General features: G+C 52.6%; 1 protein-coding gene across 3 annotated transcripts in view; it reads left to right on the forward strand.

Moving 5' to 3' along the window:
- The window catches only part of LOC141258913 (uncharacterized), a 57,215-nt gene that overhangs the window by 4,900 nt on the left and 28,003 nt on the right, over positions 1-24,312 (forward strand). For 2 of the 3 annotated variants that reach the window (XM_073674165.1, XM_073674163.1), the window contains exon 2: positions 20,048-20,122. The exons of the other annotated variant lie outside the window; for it this stretch is intronic. In XM_073674165.1, coding sequence (XP_073530266.1) covers positions 20,048-20,122 — 75 coding nt within the window. The remainder of the gene's footprint in view (positions 1-20,047; positions 20,123-24,312) is intronic. 3 annotated transcript variants of the gene reach the window in all.

Consider the following 24,312-nt stretch of genomic DNA (forward strand, 5'->3'; position numbering starts at 1 on the left):
GGAGTATGATGTCACTGATATGCGCAGAGGTCAGCTGCTGGCCTTTGATAGGCCGGCGGCTGACACTGGTATTGCTGTGCAGAGAGCCGGTCTCTGCGCGGCAATACACTGCATTACAGCGCTGATGTCGGCGGCTGCTGGAGAGAGCCGCGATCGTTATGGGGTCTGTACCTGCGGGCCACAGGTGCAGAAAGGACGCAGAGGGAACGGAGGACAGGTGAGAATCTTTTTTTTTTTTTTTTTCTCTGTCATGTGAAATACACCACAGGGGACCTGTGCTCAGTATGGGGGGACGGGGACCCTGAGCGCAGTATGGGGGGACGGGGACCCTGAGCGCAGTATGGGGGGGACGGGGACCCTGAGCGCAGTATGGGGGGGACGGGGACCCTGAGCGCAGTATGGGGGGGGACAGGGACCCTGAGCGCAGTATGGGGGGATGGGGAACCTGAGTGCAGTATGGGGGCACGGGGACCCTGAGCGCAGTATGGGGGGGGCGACGGGGACCCTGAGCGCAGTATGGGGGGACGACGGGGACCCTGAGCGCAGTATGGGGGGACGGGGACCATGAGCGCAGTATGGGGGGGGACCCTGAGCACAGTATGGGGGGGGACGTGGACCCTGAGCGCAGTATGGGGGGGGCGGTGACCCTGAGCGCAGTATGGGGGGGGACCCTGAGCGCTGTATGGGGGAACGGCGACCCTGAGCGCAGTATGGGGGGGGGAGGACCCTGAGCGCAGTATGGGGGGGACGGGGACCCTGAGCGCAGTATGGGGGGGGACGTGGCCCTGTGCGCACTATGGGGGGGGGACCTGGATGGGGGACATGTCTGCAATATGGGGGACCATGTCTGCAATATGGGGAACCTGGATGGGGGACCATGTCTGCAATATGGGGGACCTGAATGGGGGACCATGTCTGCAATATGGGGGACCATGTCTGCAATATGGGGAACCTGGATGGGGGACCATGTCTGCAATATGGGGGACCTGAATGGGAGACCATGTCTACAATATGGGGGACCATGTCTGCAATATGGGGATCATGTCTGCAATATGGGGGACCTGGATGGGAGACCATGTCTGCAATATGGGGGACCTGGATGGGAGACCATGTCTGCAATATGGGGGACCTGGATGGGCGACCATGTCTGCAATATGGGGGACCTGGATGGGAGACCATGTCTGCAATATGGGGGACCTGGATGGGAGACCATGTCGGCAATATGGGGGACCTGGCAGGGAGACCATGTCTGCAAGATGAGGACCAGTTCAAAAGGTATATAGAAAATAAAATGGTATCACTAAAAATGTCACTTTGTCATGCAAATAATGCGGCCCCCCAAATTAAATGTTTTTCCGTGTGCGGCCCATATGCCCAGCTGAGTTTGAGACCCCTGGGGCAGACAAATCATAGGTGCTCACAGGGGCCACTTCCACCGATAAAAGCACAGGGGTCCGTGTGTGTATAGACTTCTCGAATGGCACCAGTCCCGTTAATTCACGTTCGTGTTTAAACACTGATGTGTGAAGGAGGCCTTAGGCAATAATAATAAATATATATATATATATATATATATATTTATATAGGCGCTAGACCCCCTTCACACATCAGTGTTTAAACACGTACGTGAAATAACGGGACTGGTGCCATCCGTGTTATTCATCCGTGTCTCCATTTTTACTATCATTGTAGTCATCAGTGTTTTTCCAGTATGGATAAAGAAATGACAAAGCTTCTCCTATACTTCTCAATGTTATCCTCTTAATGACCAGGCCATTTTCCAATTTTGCGTTTTTCGGTTTTTTGCTCCCCTTCTTCCCAGAGCCAAACTTATTTTGTTTTTCGGTCAATATGGCCGTATGAGGGCTTATTTTTGAATTGTACTTTTGAATGACACCATTGGTTTTACCATATCGTGTACTTTAAAACGGGAAAAAAATTCCAAGTGCGGTGAAATTACAAAAAAAAGTGCAATTCCACAATTGTTTTTTAGGGTTATTTTTACCATGTTCACTAAATGCTAAAACTGACCTGCCATTATTATTCTCCAGGTCATTACGAGCTCGTAGACACCAAACATGTATAGGTTCTTTTTTATGTAAGTGGTGAAAAAAAAATCCAAAGTTTGTTAAGAAAAAAATGGCGCCATTTTCCGAGACCCATAGCGTCTCCATTTTTCAGGATCTGGGGCAGAGTGAGGGCTTAGTTTTTACGCACCGAGCTGACGTTTTTATTGATACTATTTTGGGGTAGATCCGATGTTTTGATCGCCCGTTATTGCATTTCATTTAAATGTTGCGGTGACCAAAAAAACTTAATTCTGGGGGTTTTAATTTTTTTCTTGTTACGCCGTTTACCGATCGGATTAATTCTTTTTTACATTGATATATCGGGCGGTTCTGAACGCGGCGATACCAAATATGTGTATATTTGTTTTTTTTTATTGTTTTATTTTGAATAGGGTGAAAGGGGGGTGATTTAAACTTTTATACTTTTTTTCAAAAAAATTTTTTTTACCTTTTGCATGATTCAATGTCTCCATGGGAGACTAGAAGCTGCAGTTGTCTGTTCTCCTTTACTACACACAGGTGATAATCAGATCAACTGTGTGTAGCAGAATTGCTCACTGGCTATGAGCGCCGACTGCTGGGTGGCACTCATAGCAATCTGGCAATGACAACCGTAGGGGTCTCCTGCAGACCCCGGGTTATCATGCCAAACCATCGGCGACCCGCAATCATGTGATGGGGTCGCCGATGGGTGGAGCCAACGATGCGTTTCCGATAAGTGTGAGTTAAATCCGCTGTCATAGATTGACAGCGGCATTTAACAAGTTAACAGCCACGGGTGGATCGCGATTCCACCCGCGGCTGTTGCGGGCAAATGTCAGCTGTATAGATCAGCTAACATGTGCCCGGAAAAGTGCGGGCTCAGCACCAGAGCCCGCGCTAAACAGGGGGTTGTGATGTGTGTCGTACTATTACGGCAGACATCATGAAGGGGTTAAACCCGTACAGCACACTGATGGTACACTAACTCCATCCATGAGTTGTACTTGTTTACCACGGACCCCTAGACTTGTATTGGCCATTGTCATCCGTGCTGCCAGAAAAAACAGACCTGTCTCCATGTGTTTTGCAAGGACACCCGGTTAGGTTATAACGGGTACCGGGCTGATGCCGTGTATCCACCAGTTGTCTCTGTTGATACATTTTGTAATATCACAAGGTAGTTTTCTGTCCACAGCATGGATGTGCTGTCTATACCTGGGGGACTGTCGGGGCCTATTCCCTCACACATACTACCAGGACAATGTAATGAAAGAGAGTAATAATTATACTGAGGATTCATTCCAAGCCTGTGTTTTATGGTCTGGGTGCATAATGCATTTTCAGGACTGGCTGCGAGTCTCCTCACCCGAACCCAACAGCTTCATATGTGCCTGAGGATGTGGAGTGTGGGGTCAGGAGATTCACAGTCGGACTGGAAATCACGGTCCATATAGCCTTAGGGCCGTTCCCACTGCGTTCTTCACCACGTTCACTCGGGGCTTGCGTCCGAACCCCCCGCAAAACAGGATTCGTGCATATGCGCCGACAGGGCCATTGACTATAATGGTGCAGATAGGACCATTGACTCTACCTTCACCATTATAGTCAATGTCACTGTCAGCGCATATGACCGAATCCTGCTTTGAATTTATTAAGCCTGTGAATTAATATTTAACAGATGGGAGAAAAGCAGTACGAGCCTATAATACTGTGTGGATGGGGCCACCAAACCTGTAGGAAAAAATTGTGCTTTGGCCGAGACCACTTCATGTCTTGGAGTCCCTGGCAATGTCCTGCCAGCTACATATGTGGCAGGCAAGCCACATAGGAGAACTCTCCGATCTGCCGCCTATCTATCCTATCTATCTTCTGATAGCTATCTGGCTCGCTGGCATCTTCTGATAGATATCTGGCTTGCTGGCAGATGCTTTCTTTATTACACTACCATGATCTCTGCACTGCACCCGATTATACAGGTAAACCTCAGCTCTATTTATGTGCCCGTGATGGCAGAAACTTCTAACTTAGGGAGACTTAAAAAAAAAATATCTAAAGAGACCTGCTGGCAGTGACCCCGCCCCTGCTGACAGTGACCCCTCCCCTGCGGGCAAATTGTCCCGCCCCTGCTGAATATTTAGGGCAAATTCGTTGAAAAGTCATTGGTTTTGCCACCAGCTCATTTGCATAAGTCGGTGAGCGAGCGCTCTGATTGGCTGGCTGTGGAATGCTGCATCTGCAGCCATGTGATAGACTGGAACATCATCCTGACAGGACAGGTCGCTGCACGAGGGACACGGGGTCACAGATTAAGGAAATGGGGCGTAACTCAGGGCTGTATTTACCCCTGGGCACCTTAGAGCGGGTGCCTAGGGTGGCAGACTGCAGGGGGCGACGTCAGCATGATTGAATAAACAAAAATGTATTTCCCCTGCTCCACCGCTGGACCGAGCGTCAGTATCGCCGATGATATTTGGTGGGGATATCTATCCATCATCTACCACATCCTATACATAATTTAGGGCAGGGGTCCCAAACACGCGGCCCGCGGGCTGCATGCGGCCCCTCCGGCTGCTTCTTGCGGCCCGCAGGCACAGACCCCGTAACTATCGCGGCTCTCTCCAGCAGCCGCCGACATCAGCGCTGTAATGCAGTGTATTGCCGCGCAGAGACCGGCTCTCTGCACAGCAATACCAGTGTCAGCCGCAGGCCTATCAGAGCTGACATTGGCGTCCCAGCGCAGCGGAGTATGATGTCACTGATATGCGCAGATGTCAGCTGCTGGCCTCTGATAGGCCGGCGGCTGATACTGGTATTGCTGTGCAGAGAGCCGGTCTCTGCGCGGCAATACACTGCATTACAGCGCTGATGTCGGTGGCTGCTGGAGAGAGCCACGATCGTTATGGGGTCTGTGCCTGCGGGCCACAGGTGCAGAAAGGAAGCCGAGGGAACGGAGGACAGGTGAGAATCTTTTTTTTTTTTTTTCCTCTGTCATGTGAAATACAGCACAGGGGACCTGTGCGCAGTATGGGGGGACGGGGATCCTGAGCGCAGTATGGGGGGACAGGGACCCTGAGCGCAGTATGGGGGGGAAGGGGACCCTGAGCGCTGTATGGGGGGACGGGGACCCTGAGCGCTGTATGGGGGGACGGGGACCCTGAGTGCAGTATGGGAGGGACGGGGACCCTGAGCGCAGTATGGGGGGGACGGGGACCCTGAGCACAGTATGGGGGGGCGACGGGGACCCTGAGCGCAGTATTATGGGAGGGACGGGGACCCTGAGCGCAGTATGGGGGGGACGGGGACCCTGAGCACAGTATGGGGGGGCGACGGGGACCCTGAGCGCAGTATGGGGGGGCGACGGGGGCCCTGAGCGCAGTATGGGGGGGCGACGGGGGCCCTGAGCGCAGTATGGGGGGGGGGGACCCTGAGCTCAGTATGCGGGGGGACGGGGACCCTGAGCGCAGTATGGGGGGGGGGGGACCCTGAGCGCAGTATGGGGGCGACGGGGACCCTGAGCGCAGTATGGGGGGGCGACGGGGACCCTGAGCGCAGTATGGGGGGGCGACCGGGACCCTGAGCGCAGTATGGGGGGGCGACCGAGACCCTGAGCGCAGTATGGGGGGGGGGGGGGACCCTGAGCGCAGTATGGGGGGACGGGGACCATGAGCGCAGTATGGGGAAGGGGGGACCGTGAGCGCAGTATGGGGGGGGGGTGGTGACCCTGAGCGCAGTATGGGGGGGCGCCCTGAGCGCAGTATGGGGGGGAACGGGGACCCTGAGCGCAGTATGGGGGGGACGGGGACCCTGAGCGCAGTATGGGGGGGACGGGGACCCTGAGCGCAATATGGGGGGACGGGGACCCTGTGCGCAGTATGGGGAGACGGGGACCATGAGCGCAGTATGGGGAAGGGGGGACCCTGAGCGCAGTATGGGGGGGGGGGGCGGTGACCCTGAGCGCAGTATGGGGGGGGCGCCCTGAGCGCAGTATGGGGGGAACGGGGACCCTGAGCGCAGTATGGGGGGGACGGGGACCCTGAGCGCAATATGGGGGGACGGGGACCCTGTGCGCAGTATGGGGGGATGGGGTCCTTGTGCGCAGTATTGGGGGACGGGCACCCTGTGCGCAGCATGGGGCGACGCGGCCCTGTGCGCACTATGGGCGGGGACCTGGATGGGGGACATGTCTGCAACATGGGGACCTGGATGGGGGACATGTCTGCAAGATTAGGACCAGGATGGGGGACCATGTCTGCAATATGGGGGACCATGTCTGCAATATGGGGGACCTGGATGGGGGACCATGTCTGCAATATGGGGGACCATGTCTGCAATATGGGGGACCTGGATGGGGGACCATGTCTGCAATATGGGGGACCTGGATGGGGGACCATGTCTGCAATATGGGGGACCTGGATGGGAGAACATGTATGCAATATGGGGGACCTGGATGGGGGACCATGTCTGCAATATGGGGGACCTGGATGGGAGACCATGTCTGAAATATGGGGGACCTGGATGGGAGACCATGTCTGCAATATGGGGGACCTGGATGGGAGACCATGTCTGCAATATGGGGGACCTGGATGGGAGACCATGTCTGCAATATGGGGGACCTGGATGGGAGACCATGTCTGCAATATGGGGGACCTGGAGGGGAGACCATGACTGCAATATGGGAGACCTGGAGGGGAGACCATGTCTGCAATATGGGGGACCTGGATGGGAGACCATGTCTGCAATATGGGGGACCTGGATGGGAGACCATGTCTGCAATATGGGGGACCTGGATGGGAGACCATGTCTGCAATATGGGGGACCTGGATGGGAGACCATGTCTGCAATATGGGGGACCTGGATGAGAGACCATGTCTGCAATATGGGGGACCTGGATGGGAGACCATGTCTGCAATATGGGGGACCTGAAGGGGAGACCATGTCTGCAATATGGGGGACCTGGAGGGGAGACCATGACTGCAATATGGGAGACCTGGAGGGGAGACCATGTCTGCAATATGGGGGACCTGGCGGGGAGACCATGTCTGCAAGATGAGGACCAGTTCAAAAGGTGTATAGAAAATAAAATGGTATCACTAAAAATGTCACTTTGTCATGCAAATAATGCGGCCCCCCAAATTAAATGTTTTTCCGTGTGCGGCCCATATGCCCAGCTGAGTTTGAGACCCCTGAGCTAAACCAAATAATCGTGCAACCAAAGAAATGCCTGTGCAGCCCAGACTCACTTTTAAGACAACTGCCCCCTCCCAGCTGAGCCGCACCAATAGCTGGGGGACGTCTCACCAGAGAGGCCGCCCAGGGGTATGTTCATAAAATTGCTGGTCCTCTCTGAAAATCACCTGAAAAATCGCTGAAAAAATGCTCTAAAGAATCTTTCTATTCATTTCTATGTAATAAAAGCAAAAAAAAAAAACAACAACTTGCTGTTCATATGTTCAGGTTTTTGAGCGTCTTTTAACCACTTCAGGTTCCCAAAAACACTAAGCTGTTAAAAGCATTTTCTGCTTGGAAGACACTCTGTAGTTATAAAAGAAGTCAATGGAATCAGCAAGTAGAGCGAAATTCTAAGGCTATGAGCCCACGATGCAGAATTGAAGCAGAAAATTCCCGCAGCATTTCTGCATGTCCTTGCCAGTAAAAACGCATGCGGATTCTACACCATTTTTTAAGCGTTTCTGCAGCTTTTTTACATGCGGATTTGACTTGCGTTTTTCAAATGCATTGGAAAGTCAAATCTGCATGCGGAAAAGCACAAATAATGGACATGCTGCGGATTTTTCCGCAAAGAAAATCCGCTGCGGAAAAATCTGCAGCATGTGCACAGCACATGCGGATTATCATTGCGGATCATGGGGCACGGATTACCAAGCGTTTTTAAAGCATTTCCGCTGCAGAAATTCCGCATCAAAAACGCTTGAAAAACGCATAGTGGGCACGCAGCCTAAGAGTGCAGTCAGACGGCCGTATAAATCAGTCTGAGATCGGACCGCAGTGCACGGACTGCCCGGCGTCTCTCCTGGCTCGAGCGTGACTGCTTCATGTATTTCTATGCAGCTGTCAAGCTCGGGTCAGAAGAGCCATTGGCCAGTGCGCTCCAATCTCCCTCCGATTTATATGGCCGTCTGACTGCGCCCTAGCAGAGCGCATATTACACACCTTTAGGATTCGACGTGTCAAAGTCAACTTGCAGAATTACAAACACAGGGGGACCTGTCAGTCTGGGACAGCAGTGCAGGGAGAAGCCGCTGGGGACCAGCCTTTTCAGCTAGTCATCCTGGTCACATCATCCCCGGCCGGATATTACTTGTATGTTTTCACTAAAACATGGCAGGGTCAGAGTAAAACATACAGTACTACAATGTTGGTTTAACCCCTTAGTGACCAGCACCATTGATTGGCAGAGGATGGATGAAGGGGGCTCAGTCCATCTCCGGCAAATGATGGCTGTGATATTCAGCCATCATCTGCCTCTAACAGCCGCGAGTGGAGCAGAGCTCTGCCTGTGGCTGTTAACCTGTTAAATGCCGTTGTCACTCTCTGACAGCGGACATTCACAGCTCACCGACAGGGGAACCGTGCTATTCTAACCTCTCATTGGTGCCGATGGATTGCTATGACGGCCGGGGGTCTGCTGAAGACCCCCGTGCCTTCCATGAGGGTACTCCTGTGAACTAGTGATGTGTCAGTCCCTGCTGTGACTGATGGAAGTCGGAGCCCCAGTGAGAGCCACTAACTTCTCTAATTGTCTCTCTCTGGGCGTAAAATTGCGGTGTTTGGCGGTCGTAACTCCACCCACCGCCCGATCCAAACTCTGGCCATTCTATGATTTAATTGGCTAATTTGCGAGTGGGCAGGGTTTTGTCATGGGTGGTCGGAGTTTAGGCTGCAAATGTGGCACCCTGCTGTTCACAGGTACCACAGGACCCAAAAGGGTGCATGGATGGACTTCTCCACAAGAGGCCCTCACTACAAACAAACACCTCCACCCTTCCACCTCATACCACCAGGGATATATATATGGAGGGTGGAGCCAGGCAGTTCAGTCAGTTTAGTCAGAGAGTGTGCTGCCACTGAGAGCAGTGAAGACGTAGCACATCTGCTGCTGTATTGAGGGCCCCGAGTGTGGCCGGAGGCAAGGAGGAGAGGAGAGAGGAGTTGAGGGGGCAGAGGAGCATCATAGGCTCACCCCAAGACACAAACCGGACACCGGGTCTGCGTCTACAGGGTCCTTTATACCCAGCAGGGATCACCGGCATACCAGGAGGACTACAAGTCCCTGGTCGACCTGAAGCTAAACCCTTGACAGGACTAGGAACCACGAAGGCCCCGGCGTCCAGGGATAGTGGTTGCCAGAAAAAGGTCCTACTACCAAGCGACAGATGAAGGAACAGCACGACACAGAAACTAGGCCCAGTTGCAGGCTGGCCAGGAGCTTAGAAAGAGGGAGACACGGACCAGGAGGCCTTATACCCGCTCACTGGGGAGAAGTCCTGAAGTGCACTCTTCCTACGGAGTACCCTGGACCGTACCTGACATCCGCACCAGTAAAGGTACTGAAGTGAATCCCCTGTCTCTGTCAGTTACTCCTGCTGCGCCATCTCTCCTGCACTGCAAGCCCCAGCATCACCACCATTTGCACCTAAACTGCCCCGGGGGCCTGCTCCGCCTGTGGGGAGCAGAAACATCCCAGCTGCCATCCCATCACCCCTCGGAGGTCTGCAGCAGCGCCGGTAACCATTACCGGAAACCACAGGTGGAGTCACGAGACAAACTGTACACTAAAACCCCTTTTTTAAAGAGAGACGGGCCCGGGAGCCGACTGCCGTGATCTCCTAAACAAGGTAAAAGGCCCGGGTACCGAGTCTCCTATATTCCCCCTGGGTGACACATCTCTCTTTCCTGGCGTCACGAACAGGATTTCGTACCCGTTGCCACAGGGTACTGTGTGCCGTAATTGAACTGTGTTTAAACTGTGGTGAACATCGCCGCCATTACCGCGTCGCCACGCGGGAAGAAGAGGGGCGTAACCACGGGAATCAGAGAGGCGTGACTGCTGGAAGCGCACGAAGCTCAAGCCCCGCCTCACGCTCTAACGCAGCACCAGGAAGCGTCAGGTCCTGGAAGGAATCCGTCGTCTGCGGAGCTGCGGCCTACCTGATTAAAGAAACAGGAGGTAGGCTATGGTTTACTAGGGGGGCGCAACCATGGCCGACGACCAGCAAAACGCCGGAGCACCAGTTAACGCTCCTGATGCTCAACTCGCGTCCGGCGCTGCTCAGGCCGGAGCGGCCGCCCCACCAGCAGGGGTCGTGACACCGTTGATACCCATGGCCCTGCCGTATATTCCTGGAGCAAAATGGCTTCCCCAGTATGACGGCAAACCTGACACCCTGTCTGGGTTCAAAAGGAAAATATGCGGTGTACTGGATATGTATTCAATGACTGGTAAGCAGAGAACCGCTGTTGTGCTGGGACAATTGATTGGTGCCGCCGAGCGGGAAGTTGAAACCTGGCCAGCCGCAGACCAGGAATCAGTATCCATCATCTTTAAGAGACTGCAAACTGTGTTTGAAAACCGCACTGAGACAGATCTTCGGATGAGGTTCTACCACTGTACCCAGAAACTTGAGGACAGTATCCGGGACTATGCCTGGCGCTTACAAAAGGCCCTGCAGGCCCTGAAACAGGTTAGTCCAGCCAGCATACATGGTGAGGACAAAATGCTGACAGAACAGTTCATCCGGGGGTTGAGGGCCCAGGAGGAGAGCAGAACCGTACGGTGGTGGGCCTTAGATCATCCAAATGCTACCTTTGACGCCCTGAAGGACATGGCTATTAAGGGTCTGCAGCCCCTGGAACCAACAGATACTGCTATCCAGCGTTACCAGGGTGGGGCCACCCCAGTGCCCGCAGCATCCACTGCTTCTTCATTAACGGCTGAAACAAAGATGCAAACAGTGCCCCTTAGCGAGCTGGACAGCCTGCGCTCTGAAGTGCGTCAGCTAAGTAAAACCCTGACCACTGTCCTGAGCACCCTGCAGCTACAGACGGAGCCCGAGCTGGAAGGAAGGATCCTACTCGCCGACAGTCCTGAGGATGTCCCCTGGATGAGGAGAAGGAGGAGGACAGCGCCACCCCGTAGGAGGACAATGCCACCCCGTGGGAGGACCAACGACCAACGTCACCCTCCAGGAGACTTCATCTGCTACCGTTGCCACAAGGCAGGCCACACCGCGCAGGACTGTCCTTTAAACGGGCAAAGCCTGGGGCCAAGGGTCGACACCCAGGAGTAAATCAATCAGGCCCATCAAGCTGGTACGACCGGTTTGTAGGAGGAAGGCCTTTCCTGTCCATCGTGCTGGACGGCATAGCCACACCTGCGTTACTGGATACCGGCTCACAGGTAACAATCATACCTGATGTCCTCTACAAAAGGTACTGGTCCATAGATGAACTCAACCCGCCAGCCCCGAACCTCTCTGTGTATGCCTCTAACGGCTTTCCTCTTAACCTAGTAGGGGTTAAGGACGTGACAGTGAAGGTGGGGAGAGTGGAACTAAAGGACCAAGGACTAATTGTCATAGAATCTAACCCTGGTGATACCAATCCGTATATGATACTGTGGCACCCAGGGGATGGGGACTACTCGGCGCCCGGGCCTTAATGCCTGGCCTTGGGGGATGTAGCGGTGGTCGGCTCCCGGGTCCGTACCCTGGGGTCTCTCTTAAAAAAAAAGGGGTTAAATGGAAAATGAAAGTTCGTGACGCCACCTGTGGTGTCTGGTGAGGACCACCAGCGCTGCGGCAGTCCACTGAGGCCGGTGTTACGGCAGCTATGATGGGGTAGCTCCCCACAGGTGGAGCTAGGCCTCAGGGCAGCGGTGTTCGGTAAGGTGCACTATATGGCGGTGACCCAGCCGGGTCCAAGGAAAAATGGGAGACACTCACGTTTGGCTTCAGTACCTTTTTACTGGTGGAGTTGCGGTACCGCCCGGAGCACTGTAGGGTGAGGGGTGCACTGCAGGTCTCTCCCCAGTGAGCAGGTATAGGGCCTCCTGTATCCTTGCCGCTTGTGTAGTTTATGGCCTGTCTGAAACTAGGCCTAACTTAGTCCTTGTGTTGTGCCGGCTGACCTGGTGTTAGGGCCTTTTGCTGAAGAGCACGCTCCTGGTATGGCGGAGCCTCCGTGCCTCCTGGTCCTGTTACGTGTCAGCTCCTGGGCTATCCTGAGACCTGAAGTCTTCCAGGAAAGATCCGGTTGTTTTCCACAGAGGGTATACTGCTCTGCAGACTCGGAGCCGGTGTCCGGTATATTTCTGGGGTGAGCTTATGAAGCTCCTCGGTCCCCGATGCTACTGTTCCACTAGCCTTCGGCCTACTCTGGGCCCTCACTAGGCTATACACACTGGCAGTAAGCTGGCTGCCTCTTCTGCCGCTCTTTAGAGCGTCGGCAACGCTCCTAGCTGTCTCTCTCTGAGCTGCTTGCAGCAGACTCCAAACAACTCCTCTCAGCAGAAACCTGCTGAGTCACTAACTTTCTGTGTCTCAGCAGAGACTCCTGACTGGACTCACTCCTTAGACAACTGACTGAACTTCCTCTCTTCCTGCCTCCACCCTCCTTTACATATTCACTAAAGGGCTCCCTCTGGTGGTTCTGAGGTAGGGTGGAGGTGTGTGTATGCTCTGAGGGCCTCTTGTGGAGAAAACCTGAAATGCACCCCCCTTTGGTCTGTGACTCCATGCACAGCAGGGCGTCACATTCCCCCCTAGTTAAAGTCAGCACTCCCGGGCTGAAGCACATTTTGTAAACAATAGAAATAACAAGCTTCCCTTTATGGGAGGTTAGAACACTTGAACGTTGCATAACAAAACATGAATAAAAATATATATATACATTGCAAAAGCAGTAGGCAGTGAGCAACCAGAAAGTCCAAGTCTCTTCCGGAGAGGTTGCCCAAAGGGGCACTCCAGGGAGCGCAAATATTTACAAAGAAAATCTTTGGGCTGCACAAAGTCCTCAGCCTCAGAGTTCATATATAAGGAATAAACAGGTTAGGGTTAAAGTGTCCATATCACTTGAATTGTCCATTCAAAGGGAAGAAATATAAGTTACACACATTAATACAATACGTAGTATAATACATAATAACTCAGGGGTAACTATCTACATTCTCAGAAATTGTACTATTTTATTCAATGTACCTAGCAGGGGGTTTACCTCTCGTGCTGCGTACTGATCTGCGTAATGCAGTGGTCTGTGCGGTATCAATGTCTGTATCATCAGTTACCCTGTCTGACCTTCGTGTGGGTAAGTTGTAAAATGGCCTTAACCTCTCTATGGGACTGGCAAGTGTACCATTGGCTGGGCCTTCTTGCTCTGCTCCAGCCAGAGATCCTTCTTGAGCTGGCTCTTCAGCAGCACTTACAGGTCCAACTTGCTGTAGAGAGTTTTCTGGTTGCTGGAAGAAGTGGAGTACTGGGACGATCACCGCTCCTCCTATTTGAGGCCAATCTGCCGGGAAGTCACCTAAGTCAGTATGGATTACTGCTTCTTCAGGTTCCTCCTGGATGATGAGGGGCACTTCTTGGGGTTTTAGCAGATCCGGACACAACTTTAGATGGTCCCGAGATACTGTTGCAGTGGTTCTCCCTCCATCTTTGCTGATCAAACACGTCTTCCTGTTGTCAAACCTTGAATTCAACACAGTGTAGGGTTCTCTCTCCCACTGGTCATCAAGCTTGTGGTTCCTCCGCTTCCTTTTCAATACCACTTCTCCTGGTGTGAAGGGTTCTGCAGGTGCGTTCTTGTTGTATTGAATTTCCTGTTTTTCTCTCACCCGAGTAAGACTGTCCTTGACACAAGCTTGTACTCTTCTGTACTGCTCTTGTCTGGTGGTGTCCCAGTCCTCAGTGGTCATATCAGCTTCAGGCTCCACAACACCAAGCTCCAAATCCATGGGCAGCTTTCCTGGCCTTGCCCGCATGAGATATGCCGGAGTGCAATTGGTGGAACTGACTGGTATATGATTATACAGATCCACTAAATCAGGTAGTAGGTCTGGCCACTGGTTTCTCTCTTCAAGTGGTATGGTCTTCAGTAGGTCGATGATGATGTTGTTCATCTTTTCACAGAGACCGTTAGTTTGGGGGTGGTACAGTGTAGTCCTGATCTTTTTACACCCGTACAGATGGCAGAACTCTTTGAACAATTCAGCCTCAAAGGCCGGGCCTTGGTCAGTCAGTACCTGCTCAGGGTATCCATGGGGTCTGCAGAAGTACGCTTGAAACGTCTTGGCTGCTGTCTCTGCTGTCAGGTCTTTGACAGGGGCGACCACCAGGAACCTGGAGTAGTGATCCACCATGGTCAGGGCATAGGAGTATCCTGACCGACTAGGTGACAACTTGACATGGTCCAGGGCCACGATCTCCAAAGGGCGAGTTGTCTTGATGGGTTGCAGAGGTGCCTTCTGGCTGCTGTAGTCTCTTCTTCTGAGGCCACAGGGTCCACAGTCTCTGCACCACCTCTCAATGGAGCTGCGCATCCCCACCCAGTAGAATCGGCACTTCAACAGGGTCTCTAGCTTTTTCCAGCCAAAGTGGCCCGCTTGATCGTGGTAGGCCTCCAACACCATCAGAATGTCCGTCTTGGGGACCACTATCTGCCACACCATCTCGTGGGTTTTGGGATTGACGTACCTCCGGCACTACTTCTCACGGTAGATAAACAGCCGGCTTCTCTCATTCCACAGCTGCTTTGCTTGGAGAGACGCATCCTTCTCCAGGGAGGAACCTTCTTGGGTTATCAGTTCCTTGATACGGCTGACAACCGGGTCGCTGTCCTGGGTCTCTTTCCAGCTGTGGTGAGGCAAGGGGTTAAACGTCTTACCGCGTTGCCTCCTGGAGGCTCGTAGCTCGTGGGTCATCCCATTCCGGTGGAAGGCAGGTAGTTCAACCTCTTCCAGGTCATCCACTTCTTCTTCTGTGTCTGACTGGTGAGGCATCCTGGACAGGGCATCGGCGTTCTTGCGGCCCGCCCGGTACTTTATGGTGAATTGGTAGTTTGACAGCCGAGCCATCCATCGTTGTTCCATGGCTCCCAGCTTAGCTGTTTCAAGATGAGTTAAGGGGTTATTGTCAGTGTAGGCAGTGAACTTGCTGGAGGCTAGGTAGTGATTGAACCTTTCTGTAATGGCCCAGACCAAGGCCAAAAACTCCAACTTGAAGCTGCTATAGTTCTCTGGGTTCCTCTCGGTTGGGCGGAGCTTCCTGCTTGCATACGCGATGACTTTCTCCTGGCCATTCTGCTTCTGACTTAGGACAGCTCCCAATCCTTCATTGCTGGCATTAGTATACAGCAGGAACGGTTGGCTGTAGTCAGGGTAGGCTAGGATCTCATCACCTGTCAGGATCTCCTTCATTTCTTGAAATGATTCAGCCTGTTCTTTACCCCAGTGGAACGGGGGATTTCGGCCCTTGGGGGACTGTCCTACCAGGAGGTCTTGCAGAGGTGCTGCTCTCTTGGTGTAATCTTTTACAAACCTCCGGTAGTATCCTATCAGTCCCAGGAACTGACGCACCTCCTTGAGGTTCTTCGGCTCCGGCCATTTCTGGATGGCAGTGACCTTCTCCGGGTCTGGTGCTACCCCTTCTGAACTGACAATGTGTCCCAGGTACTGTACCTTCTTCTTGAGCAGGTGGCACTTGGAGGGCTTCAACTTCATCCCATACTGGGACAGTGACTCAAATACCTCCGCCAGGTGCTTCAAGTGGTCCTCATATGTCTTGGAGTACACAATCACGTCATCCAGGTATAATAACACAGTCTCGAAGTTGCGGTGTCCCAGGCAGCACTCCATCAATCTCTGGAACGTTCCGGGGGCATTGCAGAGTCCAAATGGCATACTGTTGAACTCGCAGAGTCCCATCGGGGTGGTGAAGGCCGTCTTCTCCCGATCCTCCTCAGCCACAGCTACTTGCCAGTACCCACTAGTGAGGTCAAGGGTGGAAAAGTAATTTGCAGACTTCAAGGCAGCCAGGGATTCCTCAATACGTGGTAAAGGGTATGCATCTTTATGTGTAATGCGATTTACTTGACGGTAATCTACGCACATTCTCATGCTTCCATCCTTCTTCCTGACTAGAACTAGGGGAGCTGCCCAGGGACTACAACTATCCCTTACTACCCCTGCCTTCTTCATGTCATGCAACATCTCCTTGGCTTTCTGGTAGTGCGCTGGAGGTATAGGCCTGTACCGTTCCTTGATGGGGGGATGGTTGCCTGTGGGGATGTGATGTTGTACCCCCTTAATCCTCCCAAAGTCAAGCGGGTGTTTGCTGAATACCTGCTCGTATTCCTGAACCACCCGGTGTACTCCCTGTTTCTGGTGGGCAGGAGTGGTGTCTGTCCCAACGTGGAGCTGTTGACACCAATCCCCCTCCTGTGTTGTAGGGTCATTATCCTCCACTTGGTCTGGGGAGGTTAAGGACTCCGCCGTGTGAATAGAGTTATTATTTACAGTGTAGAGTTTGGCAATAGTGGCATAACGTGGTAATTTAACCTCGTCTTCCCCATAGTTAAGAAGACGGACGGGCACCCTCCCATTGCGTACATCTACTACCCCCCTGGCGGTTAAGAGTGTAGGTCTGTGCTCTGAGCTAAGGGGTTCTACTACCGCCTGGTAGCTCTGTCGTTTAAGACCTATTGCTGCTCTACACCAGATAAGCATTTCACTCATTGGGGGAATTACAATGGGTATCGGGTCAGTTACCCGCACGTTACCAATCTCACCGCCGGTCAGCTGCGCTTGCTGCTGGTACATCAGGGCTCGGATCTCCTTCTGGATCGCTCTCCTCTGCCCTGGTCTGGCAACGTCAGCGAGCTGTTGGAGTAAAAACACAACCTCCTCCAAACAGTTACCAACAATGTTAGTGCCTAGTACCATATTCAGTCCATTTTCCTCATTGACAGTCTTCACTACAATGAGTCCCTGGTCCTTTAACTCCACTCTCCCCACTTTTACTGCTACATTCTTAACCCCGAGTAGGTCAAGAGGGAGGCCGTTAGAGGCATATACTGAAAAGTCTGGGTTTGGGGGTTGGAGACTGTCCATGGACCAGTATTTGCTATAGAGGATATCAGGTATGATTGTTACCTGGGATCCGGTGTCCAGCAGGGCAGGTATCGCAATGCCGTCAAGTATGATGGATAGGAAAGGTCTTCCTCCCACGAACCTGCGGTGCCAGTCTGAGGGGCCTGCTGAGTCTATTCCTGGGTGCTGGCCCTCGGACCCAGGGTTTGCTCGTTTAAAGGACACTGGTGCACTGTGTGACCTGCCTTCTGGCAGCGGTGGCAGACGAACTCTTGGTGAGGATGGCGCTGGTTGTTGGTCCTTCCTGGGGGTGGCGTTGTCCTCCGGGGTGGCGATGTCCTCCTCCAGGGTGGCGACGTCCTCCTTCTCCTCCGGTTCATCCAGGGGACATCCTCAGGGCAGTCGGCTAGCAGGATCTTTCCTTCCGTCTCTGGCTCAGTCCGTAGTTGCAGGGCACTCATCACAGTGGCCAGGTTTTTGGTCAGCTGGCGCACTTCTGAGCGCAGACAGTCTAGCTCAGTAGGGGGCGCTGCCTGCACTTTGGCTTCAGCAGCCAGCGGGGAAAAGGTGGGTGCTGCTGGCGTTGGAGTGGCCCCACCCTGGTAACGCTGGATAGACATATCTGCTGTCTCCAGTGGTTGCAGTCCCTTGATAGCCATGTCCTTAAGGGTGTCAAAGGTAGCATCTGGATGGTCCAAGGACCACCAACGCACAGTCCTGCTCTCCGCTTGGGACCTCAGCCCCCGGACAAATTGTTCTTTTAGCATTTTACTCTCATTGGTTATGCTAATTGGACTAACCTGTTTTAGAGCTCGCAGGGCCACCTGTAAACGGCAGGCATAGTCCCGAACGCTGTCCTCCGGCTTCTGAGAGCATTGGTAGAACCTCATCCGGAGGTCTGCCTCAGTGCGGTCCTCAAAGGCAGTCTGTAACTTTTTGAAAATTGTGGACACTGATTCCTGGTCTGCGGCCGACCAAGTCTCTACTTTTCTCTCCGCAGCACCAGTCAATTGTCCCACAACTACTGCAGCTCTTTGTTTGCCGGTCATAGAATACATGTCCAGGATGCTGCATATTTTGCGCTTGAATCCGGACAGGGTGTCCGGCTTGCCGTTGTACTGGGGAGCCACTTTGCTCCAGGCATGTACGGTAAAGTCAATGGTACAATAGGGGCTACAGGCCCTGGTAATCGGGCGGCTGCTCCGTCTTGCGCGGCGGCGGCTGCGGGCGCATCATCGGGGCTGTCAGCCTGGTCAGCGACGTCGGGCTGTTGCTGCAACATCTTGGCGCCCCCCTAGTGAACCGTGGCCTACCTTCCTTCTGTAGGCCGCAGCTCCGCAGGGGGAGGTCTTCTGATAGGACCTTGCGTCGCTTACGTTCCACGTCAGAGCGTTCGCTTGGGCTTCCTGCCAGGACCTGACGCTGCGTTAGTGCGTGGGGCGTGTCCTCGACTTTGCGCGCTTTCAGCGGTTACGCCCTCTAGTTTTCCAGCGGTTACGCCCTTCTTCTCGTATGGCGACCGGAAAGATGGCGGCCAATGGCGGGAAACTCCAGAAAATGGCAGGAAAAGCTTCACCACTGTGAGTTTTTTTTTTTTTACAGTTTCTTAAGGCGCACAGTACCCGGTGGCAACGGGCACAACTCCTTCTGTTGCCGCGGGCACGCAATCCTGTTCGTGACGCCAGTTAGAGACATGTGGCACCCAGGGGATGGGGACTACTCGGCGCCCGGGCCTTAATGCCTGGCCTTGGGGGATGTCGCGGTGGTCGGCTCCCGGGCCGTACCCTGGGGTCTCTCTTAAAAAAAAAGAGGTTAAATGGAAAATGAAAGTTCGTGACGCCACCTGTGGTGTCTGGTGAGGACCATCAGCGCTGCGGCAGTCCACTGAGGCCGGTGTTACGGCAGCTATGATGGGGTAGATCCCCACAGGTGGAGCTAGGCCTCAGGGCAGCGGTGTTCGGTAAGGTGCACTATATGGCGATGACCCAGCCGGGTCCAAGGAAAAATGGGAGACACACTCACGTTTGGCTTCAGTACCTTTTTACTGGTGGAGTTGCGGTACCGCCCAGAGCACTGTAGGGTGAGGGGTGCACTGCAGGTCTCTCCCCAATGAGCAGGTGTAGGGCCTCCTGTATCCTTGCCGCTTGTGTAGTTTATGGCCTGTCTGAAACTAGGCCTAACTTAGTCCTTGTGTTGCGCCGGCTGACCTGGTGTTAGGGCCTTTTGCTGAAGAGCACGCTCCTGGTATGGCGGAGCCTCCGTGTCTCCTGGTCCTGTTACGTGTCAGCTCCTGGGCTATCCTGAGACCTGAAGTCTTCCAGGAAAGATCCGGTTGTTTTCCACAGAGGGTATACTGCTCTGCAGACTCGGAGCCGGTGTCCGGTATATTTCTGGGGTGAGCTTATGAAGCTCCTCGGTCCCCGATGCTACTGTTCCACTAGCCTTCGGCCTACTCTGGGCCCTCACTAGGCTATACACACTGGCAGTAAGCTGGCTGCCTCTTCTGCCGCTCTTTAGAGCATCGGCAACGCTCCTAGCTGTCTCTCTCTGAGCTGCTTGCAGCAGACTCCAAACAACTCCTCTCAGCAGAAACCTGCTGAGTCACTAACCTTCTGTGTCTCAGCAGAGACTCCTGACTGGACTCACTCCTTAGACAACTGACTGAACTTCCTCTCTTCCTGCCTCCACCCTCCTTTATATATTCACTAAAGGGCTCCCTCTGGTGGTTCTGAGGTAGGGTGGAGGTGTGTGTATGCTCTGAGGGCCTCTTGTGGAGAAAACCTGAAATGCACCCCCCTTTGGTCTGTGACTCCATGCACAGCAGGGCGTCACAATACTTGGTACAAATATTGTTGGTAACTGTTTGAGAGAAGTGTTGTTTTTGCTCCAACAGATTGCTGACACTGCCAAACCAGGGCAGGGGAAGGTGCTCCAGAAAGAAATTCGAGCCCTCCTGTACCAGCAACAGGTAAAGCTAACAGGTGGTGAGATTGGTAATGTACGGGTGACAGACCCGATACCTATTGTGATTCCCCCAATGAGTGAGATGCTGATTTGGTGTAGAGCAGCAATAGGTCTCAAGGGACAGAACTACCAGGCGGTAGTGGAGCCCATTAGTTCAGAACACAGACCTACACTCCTAACTGCTAGAGGGGTAGTTGATGTATGCAATGGGAGGGTACCCGTACGTCTCCTAAATTGTGGGAAGGAGGAAGTTAAATTGCCAAGATACGCCATTGTTGCCAGACTGTATACTGATGCCATACACACAGTGGAATCCTTGACCCCACCAGATACAGTGGAGGACAATGACTCCGAAGCTCAGCTGGAGGATTGGTGTCAACAGCTCCATGTTGGGACTGACGCCACCCCTGTCCTTCAGAAACACGGTGTTTACAGAGTGGTTCAGGAATATGAACAAGTGTTTAGTAAGCAACCACTTGATTTTGGAAGGGTTAAAGGGGTACAACACCACATACCCACCGGTAATCATCCACCCATTAAGGAGCGTTACAGACCCATACCACCAGCACATTACCAAAAAGCCAAGGAAATGTTGCATGACATGAAAAAGGCAGGGGTAGTAAGGGATAGCTGTAGCCCGTGGGCAGCTCCCCTGGTCCTGGTCAGAAAGAAGGACGGTAGCATGAGGATGTGTGTAGATTATAGACAAATTAATCGAATAACACATAAAGATGCATACCCTTTGCCCCGTATAGAGGAATCCCTGGCTGCACTAAAATCTGCCAATTACTTCTCTACATTGGATCTCACTAGCGGGTACTGGCAAGTCTCTGTTGCTGAGGAACACCGGAAGAAGACAGCCTTCACCACCCCGATGGGACTGTGCGAATTCAACAACATGCCGTTTGGACTCTGCTACGCACCCGAAACGTTCCAGAGGCTGATGGAGTGTTGATTGGGACACCGGAACTTTGAGACAGTGCTACTATACCTGGATGACGTTATCATGTACTCGAGGACGTATGAAGACCATCTAAAGCACCAGTATTTGATGTATTGTCCCGGTATGGGATGAAACTAAAACCTTCTAAATGCCACCTGCTCAAGCTGAAGGTTCAGTACCTGGGACACGTAGTCAGCTCAGAGGGAGTAGCACCAGACCCGGAGAAGGTCACTGCCATCCAGAAGTGGCCTGAACCGAGAAACATCAAAGAAGTACGGCAATTCCTGAGACTGGTCGGGTACTACATGAGGTTCATAAAGGATTACACCAAAAAGGCAGCACCTTTACAAGATCTCCTGGTAGGACAGTCCAAGAGAGGTAAAAGTCCCCCATTCCAGTAGGGTAAAGAACAGGCTGAATCCTTTGCAGTAATGAGGGAAGTCCTAACTGGTGAAGAAATCCTGGCTTACCCTGACTACAGCCAGCCTTTCCTGTTGTACACCGACGCCAGCAATGAGGGACTGGGAGCTGTGTTGTCCCTGAAGCAAAACAGCAGAGAAAAGGTAATTGCCTATGCCAGTAGGAAGCTTCGCCCTAATGAGAGGAACCCGGAGAATTACAGTTCCTTCAGGCTGGAGTTCCTGGCCTTGGTCTGGGCTATCACTGAAAGATTCAAGCATTACCTAGCCTCAACTAAATTCACAGCCTTTACCGACAATAATCCCTTGACACACCTGGAGACAGCCAGGTTGGGAGCCATGGAACAGCGTTGGGTGGCCAGACTGTCAAATTATCAGTTTACAATCAAGTACCAGGCAGGTCACAAGAATACCAATGCTAATGCCTTGTCAAGAATGCCCCACCAGTCGGACACCGAGGATGAAGTGGATGATCTCGAAGAAATTGAACTACCTGCTTTCCGCAGAAATGGAATGGTCCACGAGCAGCACGCCTCCAGAAGATGTCATGGTAGGACGCCAAACCCTCTACCTCATCACAGCTCGAAGGAGACCCAGGACAGTGACCCGGTTGTCAGCCTCATCAAAAGACTGATAACCCAAGAAGGTTCTCACCTGGAGAAGGATGCTCCCCCACAAGCCAAACACCTGTGGAACGAGAGAAGCCGGCTGCTCATCTACAGAGAGAAGCTGTCCAGAAGGTATGTCAACCCCAAGACCCATGAAATGGTGTGGCAGATTGTTGTACCCAGGACGGATATCCAGATGGTGTTGGAGGCCTACCACGACCAAGCAGGTCACTTTGGCTGGAAGAAGCTGGAAACCCTGCTGAAGGACCGGTTCTATTGGGTTGGAATGCAGAGCTCCATAGAAAGGTGGGGCCGGAATTGTGGGCCCTGTAGCCTTAGAAGAAAAGACTACGGCAGCCAGAAAGCACCCTTGCAGTCCATCAAAACAACCCAACCCCTGAAGATTGTCGCTCTGGATCATGTCAAACTGTCACCCAGCAGATCAGGCTACTCCTATGCCCTGACCATGGTGGATCACTATTCCCGGTTCCTGGTGGTAGCCCCTGTCAAGGACCTGACAGCGGAAACTGCGGCAAGAACGTTCCAAGCCTACTTCTGCAGACCCCATGGATATCCGGAAAAGGTGCTCACAGATCAAGGCCCTGCTTTTGAAGCTGAGCTATTCAAGGAATTCTGCCACCTGTATGGATGCAAGAAGATCTGGACTACGCCATATCATCCGCAAACCAACGGTATGTGCGAGAAAATGAACAACATCGTTATAGACCTGTTGAAAACCCTACCCTTGGAAGAAAGGAATCAGTGGCCAGAAAAGCTACCTGACCTAGTGGACCTGTATAACCACATACCCGTGAGTTCTGCAAATTGTACCCCAGCGTACCTGATGAGAGCAAGACCTGGAAAATTGCCCATAGACCTGGAACTCGGAGTGGTAGAACCTGCTGCAGATACGTCCACTGAAGATTGGGACACAAGTCGGCAAGAGCAGTACAGGAAGGTACAGGCCTGTGTCGAAGACAGTCTAAACAAGGTGAGGGAAAGACAGGAAGAGCAGTACAATAAACATGCACCAGCAGAACCCTTGGCACCTGGAGAGATAGTGCTAAAGCGGAAAAGAAGAGGTCACAAGCTCGTTGACCAGTGGGAAAGAGAGCCCTACACTGTGCTAAACTCCAGATTTGACAACAGTAAACCCTTCCTGATTACTAAGGATGGAGGTAAGACAACCGCAACAGTCTCAAGAGACCACTTGAAAGTGTGCCCAGGTCTACTGAAGACAACGGAGGAAGAAGTACCTCTTATAGCACCGGAAGAACCCAAGGAAGATGTGCTTCACACAGTTCTAGGAGATTTCTCTGCTGACTGGCCTCAACTTGATGGAGCAGTTATTATACCAGTAATACACTTCTATCAACCACAAGAAGAACCTGTGAGCGCCCTAGAGGAACCTGCTCAGGAACAGGAAGAGTCCCCAGTCAGAGGAGGATCACCCGTTGAAGCAGAGCCTGAAGGCCCAGTAATCAGTGCACTTGCCAGTCCCATAGAGAGATTGAGGCAGTTTTATAATCTACCAGCACGTACACCTGATAGGTTAGCAGAGAGTGCATGCACAGACACCAGTATCACCCAGTGCTATGAAGGTCCACACGCAGCACACAAGGACAAATCCCTGCCAGGTTTAGCGAATAAGCACAAAGTGTCTACATTATAAATAGTTACCCAGTTGGGTATTGCCTATTGTTTATTGTGTAAACTGAAATTAATGTGTGCCTTTAGTTACCCGTAAGGGTACAAAGACTTGTAGGCTGAGGACTGTGAGCAGCCAAAAACTGTCCTTGTAAATAGTTGCACTCATCAAAAGTGCCTCCTTATTTGACCACTGAACAAAAACCCGTTTGGCGTGGCCGAAGACGTGGTCCAGCACCTGGGTCACTTATGCCCTGTAGCCACGCTCAGGGCCTACATTGAGGGTTTTCAGGCGGGTCCCTCATGTTACTCATTTTACGCTTTCTTCGGTGAAATGGACACCTGGTTACGAGACTTGCTGTAACTTAATTATTATTATTGTTATTGTTATTATTATTATAAATTATTGTTGTAACCTGTTACAAAATGCTTCAGTCCAGGAGTACTGAATTGTACTAGGGAGGAATGTGGCACCCTGCTGTTCACAGGTACCACAGGACCCAAAAGGGTGCATGGACGGACTTCTCCACAAGAGGCCCTCACTACAAACAAACACCTCCACCCTTCCACCTCATAC

The sequence above is a fragment of the Phyllobates terribilis genome, unplaced genomic scaffold (genome assembly GCF_046119375.1).
Source record: "Phyllobates terribilis strain yellow unplaced genomic scaffold, ASM4611937v1 Scaffold_3__8_contigs__length_932513732, whole genome shotgun sequence".
Classification (NCBI taxonomy): domain Eukaryota; kingdom Metazoa; phylum Chordata; class Amphibia; order Anura; family Dendrobatidae; genus Phyllobates; species Phyllobates terribilis.